Below are 16,489 nucleotides of genomic sequence, written 5' to 3'. Positions count from 1 at the left end.
CTGCAAGCCATAGCATCTGAAATCAGGAGACCTTTCCAAAAAAAAGCATTTTGCAACTGTCATGTGTCTGGCCCATCTGCTTTGCCCATCGTGATAAGCAATTTATCCATGATCTTGCCTTACTCATATCCCTGGAAAAATTGCTGCTCTGTGCAGAGTGATCAGTTTCTCTTTCAAGTTTCAGCATGAAGTGCCAGGCTGTAAGCAGCAATATTGGGTACTCTGACTCATTCCCTTGGAAGGCTATTTTTATGATTGTTCATGGAACTATATCTTAAAACTCTCAGGCCACGTTCTTAAATCACTTTCACAGCTTTCTGCCGAGCCGTCCCAGCACAGCGGTTCTCCCCTCGAGGTTAGAGCCTCTCCGAGGCTCTCGGGGCTGGAACTGCCCTCCCTCGCTGCAGCCTGCGAACCCAAAATGTTGGCTGAGGACCTCCTTCCTTTTCCTCACCTCGGTAAGTGGCTACAAGTCAGTGCCGTTTAAAATTTAATCAGTCTCGTCCTAACAGGACATGGTTCTTGGATTTTAACCCATCTTCTACACAAACCACTAAATTCAGCCACACTAACTGCCTCCTGACAGAACCTTTATCTGAAGAACCTCTTAATGAGCTCTCATTAGCACAAATTGGCCCTGACTATCTCACCACTTCCTATCTCCTGCTTTCTCTGCAATCCATTAGCATCTGTTAGCAGCCTGGTTTGAACAATTAAACTTTACGGTTTCTAGAAACACACAAGAAACACCAGGTTCTTCTGTTAGATCTGTGTCTTTGAGAGACCTGGGAAGGGATTCACACGGTCCAGCTTAACAGAGCCCAAATTCTACCTGCACTTCATGGTCCTCAGAGGAAGATTTAACACAGGTTGTTGATGTCACTGGTGACTCTGCCAGTCTCTGGATCACTCTCTTGGAGCACAAAATCTCAATGTCTGAAGTTAAACAGGAAGAATCTACATCCTTTCCTCACAGCCCAGGGTCACATTTCTCTGGCTGATCTCTGCACACAACTTTGCCTTCTCCTCAAAGCTGATTTGCCACAGCTTTTTGCTGTCCTTTTTTATGTCCATCTTGGATGGCTCAAACGGCCTCAAGCAGCTGGATTTTCACAGTCATGAGATAAGAAATAAATTCTTATTTAACTTTGTTTCAACCACCAGCAAGCAAACTCAAACTCAAACCACTCTAAGCCATTACAATGGGTCCTGAAAGCGTGCTCATGGATTAAAGGCTTGAGGGGCCCTGGAAACTGCTGAAGATCCCTGGCAGAGGATATGGACTCCATCCCTACTGAAATCAGCCCCAACAGTAATTGTGTGATGTGAACTGTTCCTCCTGCACTTGTCTGGTGACTGTGATTAAAGTTCCCTGAGAACAAACAGATCAGAGATTTTACAGCTGCACGGAGCTTGTGCCTGAACATTAATGGCTACATTGGCAAGCAGATGGGAGCTGGTCTTTCTTACTCTTTCCTAAAGATGTACCATCTTTTCTTTTGACATTTTTGATAGATCAGCAGATTGTCACTCTGTGTTATATTCCAGACATGCAGCTGAGAGACGATTAATGTCTATGAAAGTGAAAACACTGCACCTTTATTCCTTATAAAAGTCTTTACTGCATCATATCTTGAAAAATAACATCCAGAACAGGGAAATGGTGTCTCCATTCAAGTCTATTGCAAAAAAAAAAAAAAAAAAAAAGTCTCTCATTCATAAAGCTGTAAGCACACCTTACTATTTTTTTAAACTTTAATTAATGAAATGCTCTCAGGACGAGCCAGTGAGAGCACAATCTCAACTTCAGCCTTCATCTGACCAAAAGTCTCTATTTTGCTGATACAGGTGTGAAGGTTTTTCTAGGACCACATATCAGAAACAGCCTGTTCCTTTCTCAGTGTAGGCTGCCATGTCATTCCTCACCAACTTGAAAACCATTATGGAAATCCATCTTTATTGACTTGTGGTTGTTTGGGGGTTTTCCCTCCAACAGGTTAGATTTTAGAGATAATATTGATTTCCTAGCTCCTTTTTGTGCATCCCCCACAGTGGGTTTCACCTTACAGATGTCATGTTCAGTAAGAACTGAATAATTTGCTAAAAAATTCACCATAATGCTTTAAGTTCGTTAGTTTCTGCTGCTCTTCAATGTTTTTGCTAAGTTCAGCAAGAGGCTGGGGTTAGGAGATGGCAATTTCAGTCCAGGTGCGAGGAAATGGCTTTGCGGGCTTTACCCCGCTTGCTGAAGCGGCTGGGACACTTGGAAACGCGAGTTTAAGAACGCAGCGCACTTCTCCCGGGGCTTGTGCAAACTCGGCTCAAGTCCTTTAACTGCAGGCGCTGAAGAAGCTCCCTAAAGGCCGGACCAGCCGCAGGTTCTGCGCCCCGGCCGCGCTGCGGCAGCGCCGGGGGCGCTCCCGGGGCCGGGCGGGACCCGGCGGGGACGGGGCGCTGGGAGCCTCAGCGGGCGGCGCCGGGCTCGCTGCTCTTCCCACCGCTCCCCGTGATCGCAGCCCCGCGCTGAGACCCGCGGCAGCCCCCCCGCCCCGCCCGGCCCCGTCCCGGGGCGGCTCCCTTGGCTCGGCGCCGCTCGGTCCCGCCTGCCCGGAGCGCTGGGCTTTCCGCGCCGCCCGCCCGCCGCACCGCAGCCCCATGTCCGCGCTCCCCGCCGGCGCCGACATCAAGCGGGCTCTGGAGAACAGCCCCGAGACCAACATCGAGGATGAGCTGCCCGACGGGCCGCCGCAGCCGCGGCCCAAGAACTACCTGCTCCTCAGCATCCTCGCCTGCTTCTGTCCCGCCTATCCCGTCAACATCGTCGCCTTCGTGTTCGCCGTCATGGTGAGTAGCACCTCCGGCTTGGGCTGCGAGCGGAGCCGCCGGCCCCGGCAGGGAAAGGGGCATCCAGCCGCCTTGGGGCCGCTCGCCCCGGGTGCTGCAGACACCGGGTGAGGCAGCGAGCCTGGGAGCATCAGCGGGCGCGGGCAGGGGCACCACCGAGCTATCCCAGCAGCGATGGAAAACGTGGAGTGAAAGGCAGTTTCCAACAAGTTTTCGCGGTCAGGTGGCAGGTTTATTCCAGTTAATGGGGTTTGTTACATCAACTAAGGTGCACACTGAACTGGACAGAGTGTCTGTGAAAGCGTCAGCTGGAGAACAGAAATCAGATTTGATTTCTGCTTTAGTTAATCAAATATTATAGGAGTGCCTTTTTTTCAGTAAACAGGCTCTTTGATACTATTTGTTAGAATAATACAGACGATGATAATGATTGTAGGTTGTCAGCAACTGTCCGTGTAAATTGAGTATCAAACACACTGAGAGAACAGCCTTACTCCTACTGTCTGAAATTGATACACATTGTCCTTAATAACCCAGCAATCCCCTCAACTTCTAGAGGATTGTTGGAACAGAATCCCCTTCTCTGAGTTAAAAGTTGCAGAGTCAGATCCAGAGTTTTCTAGTCATATACATGATCAGTGTTATCAGTAACACTGCAATGTATTTCTGTTGTTTAGGAGCTGAAAAAGGTTTAAAACATGTTGTGTATTTTCATCCTTTTCTCTGACAGCCAAGCTGAGAAGGTATGTAAAAATGTAGTTATTTCTTTTTACAATTAAGTATAAGAATAGCTAACTATGTCTAAAATATCCCAAAACACACCTTGGTAAAGTGTGATGAGTAAAGATTGATGAGAAGTTTGAAAACTACTATTCCAAAGCCATTGTTCAAGTCTTTTTTTTTTTTTTTCCTTCCTTCTGTGTTTATTTTCTTTGTTGTTACCTTAACTATACAATATGCTTTTTTCCTCATTTTGGGAAGATTTGGTTCTGCTGGTACTCAGCATCCTTTCTGTCCATGGACACTGAGGGTGCTATATAAAGTAATGAGAGCTGATGATCTGGGGCTGGGAGCGTCTGTTCCCTGTGACACTGTTTTCATCAAGGTGCTGGGGCTGTACAGAAGTTAACTGTCAAGGACAGAATTTGGCCTCTAAAGATTTTTGCACCCCATATGGAGAAATCTCCACCCACAGCCTGGTTGAAGTTCACGCAGGCTTCTGGAGTCAGGCATCAGTAACTGTTACCAGGGGATGTGAAGGAACCAGGGTGGGAAGAGCACTTCCTGAATGCTGAACAGCCTGTGCAGGTCTCAGCTGCCCACTCCCTTACAGGGGGAAACAAAAACCAGACCAGTGACCTCCCCTGTCTGGGAATAGTTTCTGTTTCAACACATCCTACCTAAAACCTCTCCTTTTCTATAAAAATAGCATGTCCAACTTCTTTTCCACAACCTGACCCCCCTGCCTTTCCAAGCTGCAACCTGTAACTGCTGCATTATCCTCAGCTGCAGGTTCTGCATTTTAGCCTGTGCTGGTTTTATTTCTACTTCTGCTGGCACCTGCACCGTCCCTCCCTTTCTCAGCTGGAGTTGCTAAGGGTTAACATTGAGATACAAGAGTGGGTTATTTTCTTTTCTTACAGAAGACACCTTTACAGTCTGCAGAGCTTACCTGAGACCTTGGGTCAGATTTAAAGACCCTCACAAGTGGATTTTCTACAAATTTCCACTTCATAAAATGGATCTAAAAGGAAAAGTCCTACTGGCTTCTAGAGGGGGCATGGTTCAGCACCCTGTGTACCTGTGTCATGTCCTCTTTAACTGTTCTAAATTCAGACAATGTTTTCACTCTAAAAGTAGAGTCTGGGCTCTAACACACCCCCAAAATAAGTGACAGATTTGTCTTCAGTCTCTTCTGTCTCTTCTGCTGCCCCATTTACAACTCCAGCACTGGTTTCCTCACTCCTTTCTCACCTTTGGAGGCTCAAACCTCACCGTTACAGATCTTATCTCCTTTATTTTTAGAATAAACCTTTTGCAAGTTCTCCTTATTGCAATAATAACTTTCCTTGCTCCTTACCTGTCTGTTTCTCATGGCAGGGGTCAGAGGAGAGCTGGTAGAAAGGGCATTACTGGCATCACTGTGTTGCCATATTGGCATTACAAGAGCCCTCCTCCAACGAGCCACTGGCCACTGGCACGGTGAGCACTGCTCGGCATTTTTGGCAAATGGAGCTCTGTTTCCCCCAGGACTCCTGGCTGTGGGATCACTGCTCTCAATACCCTTCTGCAGCCCCAGAGAGATGCCATCAGTTCTGCTCCTTGTCCTTTCAGCAGCTGGGTCACTGTCAGCAGCTGTGTCACGTTGCTGTGCCATCAGTTGGCTCAGTCAGCCCCAGGGACCCCCCTCAGCTCTGCCCTGTTCTTTCCCATGCAGGTGTAACCACAGGCAAGAGTTTGGGGGCAGGTACCAGGTCAGGAGGCTTCTGTTGGACAGGAGATTTCTCTGGTGTGGGGCTGGGGGTGGGCACTGTGTCACTGTGCTCTTTGGCTCCTTCTCTGCAGAGGTGAGCCCAAAGAGCTCTCAGTGAGCTGCCAGCTGTGCCTGAGAGCTGGCTGGGGTGGACTGGCTGTGTCTGGCTCATGGGGTCAGAGCTAGAGGGAGGCTGTGGAATAACTCTGGGAAATGAACTGGATATTTTCAATGCCAGCACTGAGGTCTGACAATTGAACACGTACTGTTGGCCTTTCTCAGTTCCCCCCTTCAGCTGTCTTCATTTCAAAGACCTCTATGTCAGACTAGTTCTGTAATTCCATAGGGCCTTACATTTGTAACAACCTCCAAACAGTCTCTCCAAAGCTATTTCTCACTGATTTTTGCTCCAAACTCCCTCTTTCTGTTGACACATTTTTGTTTAATCATTTCCATGCTTCAAACAACATATGTGGTCAAGCTGTGACAAACTTGGCTCATCTGCCTCTGATAGTAACAAGTTCTTTGTCTGCATTTGTTGCTGTTGGATTCAGATGCCTTGTCTTTATATGGGTTTCCCTAAGCACAGACAACAAATTAGAGGGTGGTGGAAGCCTTGGGGACAGGAGAGGATGGACCTTGCTTTCTCAGGGAGCCTCCTCTTCTAATTGGGATCCTTGTGCAGTGTGTTGGCTGTGGCCAGCTCAGTGACCAGCAGAGTGACCAATGTTTCTGTATTTAGAAAGTTTACTTGCAGAGTTTATTATTTTTACATCCCTTGTTAGGTAGCTTGTAGGTACCTGGATATCTAACACCATATGGGACAGCCTGTGCTCACTTCAGGAATATTAAACAGCATATTTAATATTCAGGAATATTTAACAACAGGGCTTAGCAGCTGCTGTTAAGGCATTTTTGCATGGCCCTTCCTTTGCAAACTGGTAGGTTTTTGTTTTTTCTCAGCAGCACCCTGCAGAGCCAACTCCCCTTTCACGTGTCCTGCTCAGCACCTGCCTGTTCTGAATTGCTCCCCAAGTCCCCCCTCTCCTTTGTGTTTCCCTGTGAGCTGTTCCTACAGTGAGGACTCACCCTGAGTCAGCAGGTCTGGTTCTTCCTTAGGTCTGAACTAGAGAGTGTCTCCTTTCCAGGCACAGCCAATTAAGGTTCACCCAGCCTGGCTTATAGAGCGTGGAAAATGCTGATCAGAGAACCTCAGTCTGGTCTGCCCAGATATGTAAGAAATGTAGAGGAAGATTTCTGAAGTAACTCAGTGTTGCTTCATGGTTTTGCCATGACCAGTGCTCTGGGAGTGTGGAACAGAAAATAGACATAAAAAGGGATGAATATTTTATAGCTAATTCAGCACATTTCTGTTCACATGAGGCCAAGTCACTTTATTGTTGAACTGAGAATGTTTTATAAATAGATGTGTGTGAACCTGGTGAAGTCACTGAGATTACTCAAGTAAATAAACAGCTGCAGAACTGTGGCTTTAATTTACATTATGACTTCATAGCCAGTGAGGTAGCAGAAACCTGAGAAATCATATGGTGTTAGGCTGAAAAGGGCTGAAATTTGTTTTAAAAGTTGGACACACCAAATGCCTCATACAGATGCTGCGTTCTCAACGTAGTGCCCAGCTCTGGGAAATAAATAGATGTAACAGTTAAATATGAAATAGATGTAACAGTTAAAGCTTTAACAGTTGATGTTATCTCTGTCTAATGTTGAAAACTGGAAGCTTGAACAGGAGCCCTTTGAAGCAGATGGAAGTAATGAATTTCAGAAAGCTTTACATCAGACCCCAACCACTCCCTCAAACCTCTTATTTTTTTTATTGAATGCTTTCTAAGTTGTTTCATTTAATTTAAACCTCTTCATAGAGAAACTTTGATCTCCTTCCTGACTCTCCCAAATCCTATTCTTTATCATTAATGTTGTTTTCCTCCTCTTCATCGTGGATTTATATTAAAATGGCATTATTTATTAAAGTTTGCATGGTGAATTATTTATGCAGTACCTGCAGAAATCACATGGACATTTTCCAGACTTCCTAAATACATTAGTAAAATGGCCCAGAATTGCAAGCTGATGCTGTCAGGTCTCGCTTACAACTCTGTCTCACTTTTGAGACCACAAGCCTGGGGAACTGAGTGGATGGTGTCTGCAGAACCCCATCTGCAGATGCCATGCAAGGGGAGTCCTTTGATAAGAGGGAAGCAGGAAGTCCAGGCCAGGGTGTCTGTGGTGCTTCTCTGTGTTTCTCCCTGCAGCCACAGTGGCATTGGTGGTTGTTGGCAGACACAGGAGGAGGTCAGTCTGCTCAAGGCCAAGCTGAGCTGTGTTTCTCCTCATAACCCTTTTAAAGACCTTTCCAAATGTACTTTGAGAAAGCTCTTCTGAAGCCAGGACTGCTGGGGACAGTGGAGTGGCTTAGGTGAGAGGACAGTGCCAGCCCCTTTGTAGCAGGATCAGGCCTGGCCCTGTCCTGTTTGACTGTGTGCTCATGTCCATCTCTCATTTCCATCTCTGCCCTCTTCCCCCATTATGTGCTTTCCAACCTCAATGAAATCTGACAGCAGAGCAGAGGTTTTAGTGATATTCTTTGGGGACACAAACCAGAGAAATGTTTAGGCATGTGGGCTTCCAGGAAGGGAAGAAATGTATCAGTTCTCTCTTTAAGGACATGAGTGCATCAGCATCTCAGCCTTTCGTAGACTCCAGAGAATAAGTACCTGCACTTATCCTTGAGATGCAGTTCTAGGAATGCAGGCTGTGTTGCTTTGGGACTGTCTGGGCTGGGCTGATGCTCCTGCAGTGCTGACACCACGAGTGCACCCAGCCCATTAGCTCTGCATGCTCACTAATTGACACAGCACACACATCATGCCCCTCATTGCTTTCCTGCTTGGGAGAAATGGCTCTACAGCAGTGCTTGGTGTGCTCTGAACTTCATCCCTTTCCTGCCCTCCACAGTCTCAGCTCTTCACTCTGTTGTTCTGTTTGCTGCAAAGAGTGATTTATGGCTGAAGCACTTTCATTATAGCACTTGGTGGTACCTCGCACAGTCATTTTCTGGAGACAATCTGAATTCTCTAGTCCAGAGAGCAGTTAATTTGATCAGGTCCCCATATCTCTCCCCCTACTCTTCCCATTTCTCTGATACCTCCTGAAATATATACAAGATACTAAAAACCATGTTGTGACTAATCTGATTCCCTGAGGAAGTATGCTGAGTTCAATAGTGAAATCTGACCTAGAAATCTGGACTCAGTGTTGTGGCTTATGAACTGAAACTCTCATGATTTTATAAAAGAATTCTTAGCAATAATGCCCTTTTTAATGCTTTGATAGCATCTCATTCTTGGGAAAAAATATCCTACAAACTGTGTTTAGACTCATGTACTACAGTACTTCATGTGGTTCACTGAATCTTTTCCTTTAAAAATGGTTTGGTTAAACCAAAAATTAATTCAGAAAATCCTACAGTCTGTCTCACAAAAGCCTAGAGGGTCAGAGTGGTCCTATCACACATTGCAATCTGAGCATGTAATGAATGTAAAGCATCTGCTAAGTCAGGGGTGGGTAGAGAGAAACTCTCTTGAGTCTCTTGCGATAGATAATATGGGGATTTCTGATGCACACCTCAGGATGGATATGATAATAATTATAAGTGTCTTCCAGAAATGCAAAGGAACACAATTTCTAGCCCATGAGGATGGCACTAAGATGTTTTGTACAGATGACCTAAATTTCTTTGGTTTGTATTTTTCCCACCACTAGCAAACTGCCTATTAATTCTTCAAACTTTGTTTGGAAAAGTAAAATATTGGGAAAAAAGCTAATTAGTAAACTTTTAAAGTTCTGCTGAGACTTTTTCTAAAACTGCAGCCTGTTTATGCTTTTTTAAATGCTTATAGTATTGTAAAGCATAAGAATTTATCTCACTACTAGTGAAGTGGCCAACTGATAATTCCCATATACTACAAAACTATTTCTAAAGATAAAAGCCACTGGTTTGTGCAAGTGGATTGATGTTGGTTTGACAGCTTTTTTGCTGGTGTGTGTGGTATTTTCGGGGTCCCCTGTTGTTGGGAGGAAAGATGACTCTGCCTCCATGTTCTTAGAAGGCTAATTTATCATTATATTATATTATATTTTACTAAAGAATACTGTACTAAACTATACTAAAGAATGGAGATAGGATACTTACAGAAGGCTAAAAGATACTAATGAAAACTGGTGACTTTCTCCAGAGCCTCAACACAGCTGGCTGTGATTGGCCATTAAGTTAAAACAATTCACGTGTTGGATAAGCAATATCCAAACCACATTCTAAAACACAGGAGAGCAAATGAGATTATTATTGTTTTCTTTTTTCTCTGAGGCTTCTCAGCTTCCCAGGCAAAGAATCCTGGGCAAGGGGATTTTTCAGAAAATACGATGGTGACAGGGGGTGTATCATATAAACAAAGCCCCACTACTGAATTAAAAAATAAAAAAAGAGCTGTAGCTTCAATGAAAGGTACTGAAAATTGTCAGCAATGGAGAGAGATGGGGAGACTGACTTGGTGATCAGAATCTGATTTTATTGTGAGATACAAACACTTACATACTATTTCAGGGAGACTAGTAATGTGTACTGCAATGATTAGGTTAAAATCACATACACAAATTATGCATATAACAACATCTCTTGCTTGCAGAGTTTAATGGGATTTTCTTTTTCCAGTAAACCAGTCTGATTTAATCCTCTTGCAATTCAGGACTAATTTTCAAAGCTCCATTTGCTTTTGCCAAGGCATCCTGTTATCAAATCTCTCATGTTAACCAGGTCCAAAGTCCATCATCTGTCCTGTGCCCCCCAACATTCCTACAGAAAATGAGTGGAACAGAAAACTGGACTCCCTGCTTACCTTGGCAGCGGACACTGGTTTGTTCTGTGGGTTCAGAGCTGCCATGCTGCTTTGCTGCCAGGTTTGTGTTTGAAAGGCAGAGCTGTGATTCCCCGTTTCCCTCTGCAGGCTCTGAACAGTTACAACCAAGGGGACATAGAAGGCTCCAAGCGGCTGGGTCGCAACGCGCTCTGGGTGGCCGTGGCCTCCATCATCATCGGCCTCGTCATCATCGGCATCTACTGCGTGGTTCACTTCACAACGGTGAGCAAGGGCTCTCACAGCCTCCCTGCAGGGCCCAAGGGCTGCCACAACCACCTCTCTTTATCCACCTAGGGATGCATCTATGCTTTCCAAAAGGATTTTATCATATTTTACGTGTTAGAAAATTCTGTTGTCTGTGGTTAAACACGCGCGACTCTGTCTTAGCAGCAGGTGGTTTTCTTGAAACTCTTGCAGCTCCAATATGTTTTTCCAATTTTGGTCAGTTGCTTTTTGGTTTTTTTCCTCCTCAGCTTCACCATCTTTCTTACCAAGTGACCTGAGTTCTTTAAATTTCAGGTAACAGAGTCCCCAGGGGCTAATTTTCAGTTTCTCGGTCTGGCCAACAGATCTTTTAACTCTGCAAGGAGGAGACAACAGTCAGTTACTCCTCTATTGTTTGACAGTAAAACAGATGACCAGAACTATATCAAAAGTGACCAAAAATGTCATTCTGACTTGTGTCTCTGTGGGGTAAGGCCCTTCACTCTCCATGCTGTGTTATTGTCCTCCCACACCTGCAATAATAGAAACAAAGCTCAACAAATGAATCTCTGGGGTTACCCAGATGAATTACTGGAAAAGAGAACAAAAACAATTGAGGGTATTGATAATCTTTCTTAAGGTTGTGCAACAATATGTTCTTTTCTCCACAGTACTGTGCACTTCCCATTAAAATAACCAATTTAAATGAATTTATTATTGGCTGGTTTGGTTGGAGGGCATTTCAGTGCACTGTACAAACTTATGCATAAGCTATAAACAGAGAACACTCCATTTACCACTGAAATGAAGACACCTCTGGGGAGTGGAATGGAGTAACTGGTTAAATGTGTACAGCATTTTCATACAAAAATTGAAGTACAACATATTGAGCTGCAAGGAAGTTACTGGACAGGGGGTCCAGCTCTGTGGGATATTATTAGATGGTGCTGCAGACTCTAAGTGTTCTGTGCATTCATTAATTTTCTGTGCATTTTGCAAGCAAGAGTCTTGGTTCAGCTCCTGTTCAGCTCATTCAGCGCTGGCAGATATAAACCCAAGGCCCTTCAGGCTGGGGGTGCCAAGTTTTGTAATTGACAGCAGCAGTACATTCCACCACCTTACTCATCATTTCTCAGGCAAGGAGAGCAGCTCAGTTATTTTTTCAAAGAAGGGGAGGGGAGGAGAGGGAAGGGCAGTGTGAGGAGTGGCAGACAGCACTGGCCTGAAGCATTCACAGTGATCAGGCAGCAGTAAACCAGGATAATACAACTTTGTTTTTCCTTTGGGGACTTTTTAATTTGATTTTGGTTCTGGGTTTTTTTTTTTAAAGAGAAAACTCTCTGTTGGGTGGAAGCAGCCAGGTGCTTGGGAACCCTCAGAACACTGCTGGGATATTAATTTCTGTACATAGTTTCCACAGAGCTTTCTTGGCCAAATGGCACCATGACTTTTGTGAGGAGTCAGGGTTTACTGGATTCACTCTTCTCTCTGCCCTTCCAGCCTCTTCACTGCTCCCCTTCTCCCTCTCACTTGTCACCCTCCAAAGGTGGTGAGAGCCTTTGCTTCTAGGAAAGGATTTGATGGCAACAACAGTCTTTTGATGTGAAAATGAGTGAACAGAAGCACTCAGCCAGTCTTTCCACTCTCCATGCTTACCTGGGTCCCCTCTGTTGCCCTACTCTTGGATATTTTTCCTTTATACTAAATTGTCTCAGTCTGATGTTCCACTGCTGTGAATGGCTTTTCACACTCCATTCAGTGACCTCACACCCATTTGTGCCTTTCTCATTATTATTTACTGACAGCCACTTTGCTGAAGTGATTGTAAATTAATTCTATGCTAACTTTAATATATGTTTCAAAATTAGTAAGACAGCACAAAATAGCCTTTATATAATAATATGGCATATTTATTTGATCACCATTAAGCACAGATTTAATGTTTCCATGACCTACACATGCATTTTTCCTAGAAGTTAGACTTTAGCAGTATGTATGAAAAGCTTGACCCTTCCAAGACTGATTCCTGTACTTTATCCACTTGCAATTAATCAGATACCACAGTACCCAGTTCTTCCTGCTGACATTCCTTGTGGCTTCTTTTGGTCTTCAAGGGATAACAAATCTCACTGCAAATTACATTGGGGAGATACCACTGCCAGTATCAAAGATGCAAAGTGTACTGAGAACTCAAGTTCTCTTCCACAACATGAAGCCTCTGAGAAGCAACAAAAGTGAGACAACCAAGTCAGGTTGGCAGGGAGGAATCTCTATCAATTGTTACACAACTTTTCTTATAGGTACAGAAACTTGAGTCAGGCTCAGCTGGCTCTGAAGCCGCCTTCAAAACAACTCCACATGCCTAAGCCAGGAGAAAAATATCGAGTCAGGTGTGTTGAGGGTAGAAATGGTAGAAGTTGCAGAGAGAGGAAGAGCAGGAAATTCCTGCTTTGAGCAAACAATGATTTTATACCACCAATAACACTCCCAAATGTACCCCCAATAGTAGTGGCAGACTTGGGAAGTGGAAGACCCTTTCACTTTTCAGCAATCCCCTACTTCTAAGTGTCCTCATGTGCCTTCCTTGGTTTGTTCAGTCACAGGAATAACAGCAGCCAACACCTACGTCGGCAGGGAAGAAACAGCCTTGACTTCTCATTTTGAAGATTTACTCAGAGCTAAGTCAGCTTGGGGCTTCTCCTACTGCCTTGGAGAGCCTCATTTGTCTCAAACACTGGCATGTTATCTTTAGCTAACATATATTAAGATATGTAGTGATACATATTTATATCCTGGAACAGGGCCCACCCACCCATCTATGATCTGCAGCCATGCCCCTAAATGTAGGCAAGGGGAAGCCATCACTTGCATCACTGGAGCTGACAGCCCAGCAATAAAACTTGTGTGCCCTGATCAGTGTGAAGTGGCATGTCCCTCGTCCTGCTGAGGACTCTGAATGCAGGGCTGTGGTGTGTGTGAGATCAGGGTTGTGCCTCATTCCACTGGGCCAAATTTATTCTTACTCTTCCCCATTTGCTTTTAGCCTCCCCTGTCAGCTTTCCCTGTGCCCCTGCCTTGCCAGTCCTGACTGCTGAGTTACATTTCCAGGGCTGGCTCAGATGTAACTTTAGCTGGTATTTGTGTCACCACAGTCTGGCCCTGCATGTGTGCCTCAGGCATGATGTCCATCAAGAACTGCAGTGAGAAATGGGATGGATTTGCCTTCCCTGAGGGGACAGCACCGTGACCTGGAGCAGGGCAGGGCTGTGTGCCACAGCCTGTGTGTGCCATACCCTGCTTGCTCCCACCCAATGCGACTGTTCTCCTCATGCTCCTCTCAGAAACCTTTCCCCAGACTTGCACAAGCTTGGAGTCAGCCTTCCCACCTCCAGGCATTTTGTTCAGCAAAAGGTGGTGATTTTGTCAGTCAGTGAGGGCTCTCAAGTCATTTACAATCTGTGTTTTCAGAGCAGCCTCAACGTTTTTGAAGCAGATTCCAAGTTCTGTTTTGTTTTGGATTTTGCTGACACGAGACACCCTTGGATTACATTTGTTCTGCTGGCAGGGTTTAGGGAAACAAGAGCCTGGGCTGGATCCTCTTACTTAAGTGAAGGAGATCCGAGGAATCCCAAACCCTATTCTTAACTGGATCTCAACATGTCATATTCTACTTCATGCTGTCATGTGAGTAGTTCAGAACAATAGTCAGCTCCTCATAGCACATACTTGTAGACCACCTCTAATGTCTGAGTGACACTTTGCAGTGCTGCTCAGGGCTCAACTAGAGCTCACATGAGTTTTGCCACCCAGTTGAGCCACCAGGCATTTCATATACAGCCCACGTCTTCTGTGCTCCTCTCTTGTGGACTTCTGCAGTCTGGACAAGTAGGAGTGAGTCAAGCAGAAATGTGGAGGATGAGTGAGACATGTTAGAGAGAAGTAAAAACTTCAGTAGACTGAGACAGCAAAAGTTTTGCTCTGAGGAAGGAAGCCAAAATGCTGTGACTTTGGAATTTTATGCAAACCATTACAATATTTTAATGCTTTCGTAGAGGAGCCTGAACTTCTGACCCCTTCCTTAATCTCACTTGATTTAGAACTTCGTCCCAGGGAAGCCACAGAAATGCCACCTGTCAGCATGGCTTCCAAGGAACACAAAGCCAGCCAGGCTGAGGAAAGCACCAGCTTGCAGTGCTCAGAATCAGAAGGGTTTTAAATCAAGCACATGTGCAGTAATGCAGCATTGGTAATTCCAGCTAGAAGGAAAAGGAGTAAGTGTTTAGACAGGGTATGTACAGTTACACATGCAGTTTTCTCACTGACTTAGAAATAATTCTTCAGGAGGAAAAGGAGTGCAAGATTATTTTTAATATCTCTGCTGTCTTGTTCCTGAAGCTCTCAGAAGCCTTTGCAGACATTCCACTCAGTGACTGCCTGTCTTTCAGAGACAGAACAAGCTGAAGACCAGGACAAGGACAGGGATTACTCAGCCAGCCTCCAGATCTTTACACTGGCCATGCTGTCCTCTGCACATTACCATAAAAATAAACAAGTCAGGGTCTTTTACTGCAGGGACTGGCCTGTAAGGATAGAGCTGCAAGCCTGAAGTCAGGGCCTTCCTGTTCTTTAATTCTTGGTGTCCACCCAGCCAGGGAGCTCATACTGCTGCTTTTCTATTGTAAGGGTACATACTGATTATTTCCTTGTTTTACTGGATTTGTGAAAATACAGGAACCTAAAGTCCTCTACCTGTCTCAAAGTATTCCCTCAGCTGGGAGGCTGAGCAGTGGCACAGTGTGCAGGTGCACAGACAATGTGGCTACATCAGCCTGAGCTCCTCAGCCAACCACAAGAAAAATCCTGGTCCAGAAAGAGCTGTTTCATCTGTGCACAGAGGAGATGTTCCCACAATGGATTCTACCCATGAGTAGCATCCAAGAGACAGTCAGCAAAGTCATTAATGCTGTCTGCAGGATATATTTGCTGGGCTCCTTGAAGAGCTGCTAGAATGTATCTGCCTGATGGAGTCCCTCAGACTGCGGCAGAACCCAGAATCCAGGGATATGTCAGGGCATCCATGGATATCATCTGAGAGCTTTCCCCTACACAAGAATTTGAGGGAACTCCTCAGATCCTTCCTCTCCTAATGCAGATGCACAGGACAGGTTTCCCAGTCCTTTTAAAGCACGTTGTGTGTTACTGTGGGATTTACCAAGTTCTCCACTGCTGGAGGGTTGTTCTTGTCTGACTGCTTCATGTACCACTCCAAGGAAGCAGAGATGCTGTTGACCTCATGAATCTTTGTCAAGTAAGAGCCCATTTCCTGGAATGAAAGGCCCTGATTTGCATTGATTCAGGTAACCCAGTTTAAAAATTCAGTTCGGATTGACAGATGACCAATGCCAATAGAAACTCAGCTCTTTGACTCAAAACTGTATTGAGCTGCTAGTCTAGAGGGATGTTTGTTAAGAGAACAACTACCACTAATGTGGCATAATGTATCCATTAGATCCATGTAGAATTAATAATTTAAACTCACAGGGCAAACTCTGTCTCCTCCTCCTTTAAAAACACATATTTCTGTGTCCTTGCAGCATGCTATCTGAAGACCGGGACTGCATTTGGATGATATCAACGTGTAAACCTCTGGAGAGGGAAAAAGAAGAGATGGAAACCATTCCAGACTGTTAGCTCTGACCCAACAAGTCTGCAGAGGCATGTTGCTGGTGAATGAACTGATAGCCCAGTTAGTTAATCAGCATGGCGTGACCAGGTTTTCAAAATTATTTATTTATAAGACATCTCAGTATAAAGCAGCATTTTCTCTTTTACCCTAATGTATAATGAGATCTTGCCCTAAAAAATAATCCCTTTTCTTTCTCTTTTCCATGGAATGTATGCTGGATCTGTGATGTTCCCTGGCTGACCCCAGCCAGACAAACCAACATACCCAGACTGTTTATGGTGCACAGTGTAAGATCTGATGCACAGCCCACTGAAGCTAGTAGGAGAACTCCTGTTACTTCTGGCA

General features: G+C 45.0%; 1 protein-coding gene across 1 annotated transcript; it reads left to right on the top strand.

Moving 5' to 3' along the window:
* Positions 1 to 2,655: 2,655 nt before the first annotated feature.
* On the top strand, positions 2,656 to 16,158 carry TMEM233 (transmembrane protein 233; the record flags this gene model as incomplete). Its single annotated transcript, XM_084217140.1, has 3 exons — positions 2,656 to 2,844; positions 10,342 to 10,476; positions 16,053 to 16,158. 3 exons carry the CDS (start codon positions 2,656 to 2,658, stop codon positions 16,062 to 16,064), a joined length of 336 nt encoding a protein of 111 aa, XP_084073266.1. The 3' UTR covers positions 16,065 to 16,158.
* Between the last annotated feature and the right edge of the window lie 331 nt (positions 16,159 to 16,489).

The sequence above is a fragment of the Fringilla coelebs genome, assembly GCF_963513975.1.
Source record: "Fringilla coelebs genome assembly, chromosome: 17".
Taxonomy (NCBI): Eukaryota; Metazoa; Chordata; class Aves; order Passeriformes; family Fringillidae; genus Fringilla; species Fringilla coelebs.
This window is presented reverse-complemented; position numbering and strand designations above follow the sequence as displayed.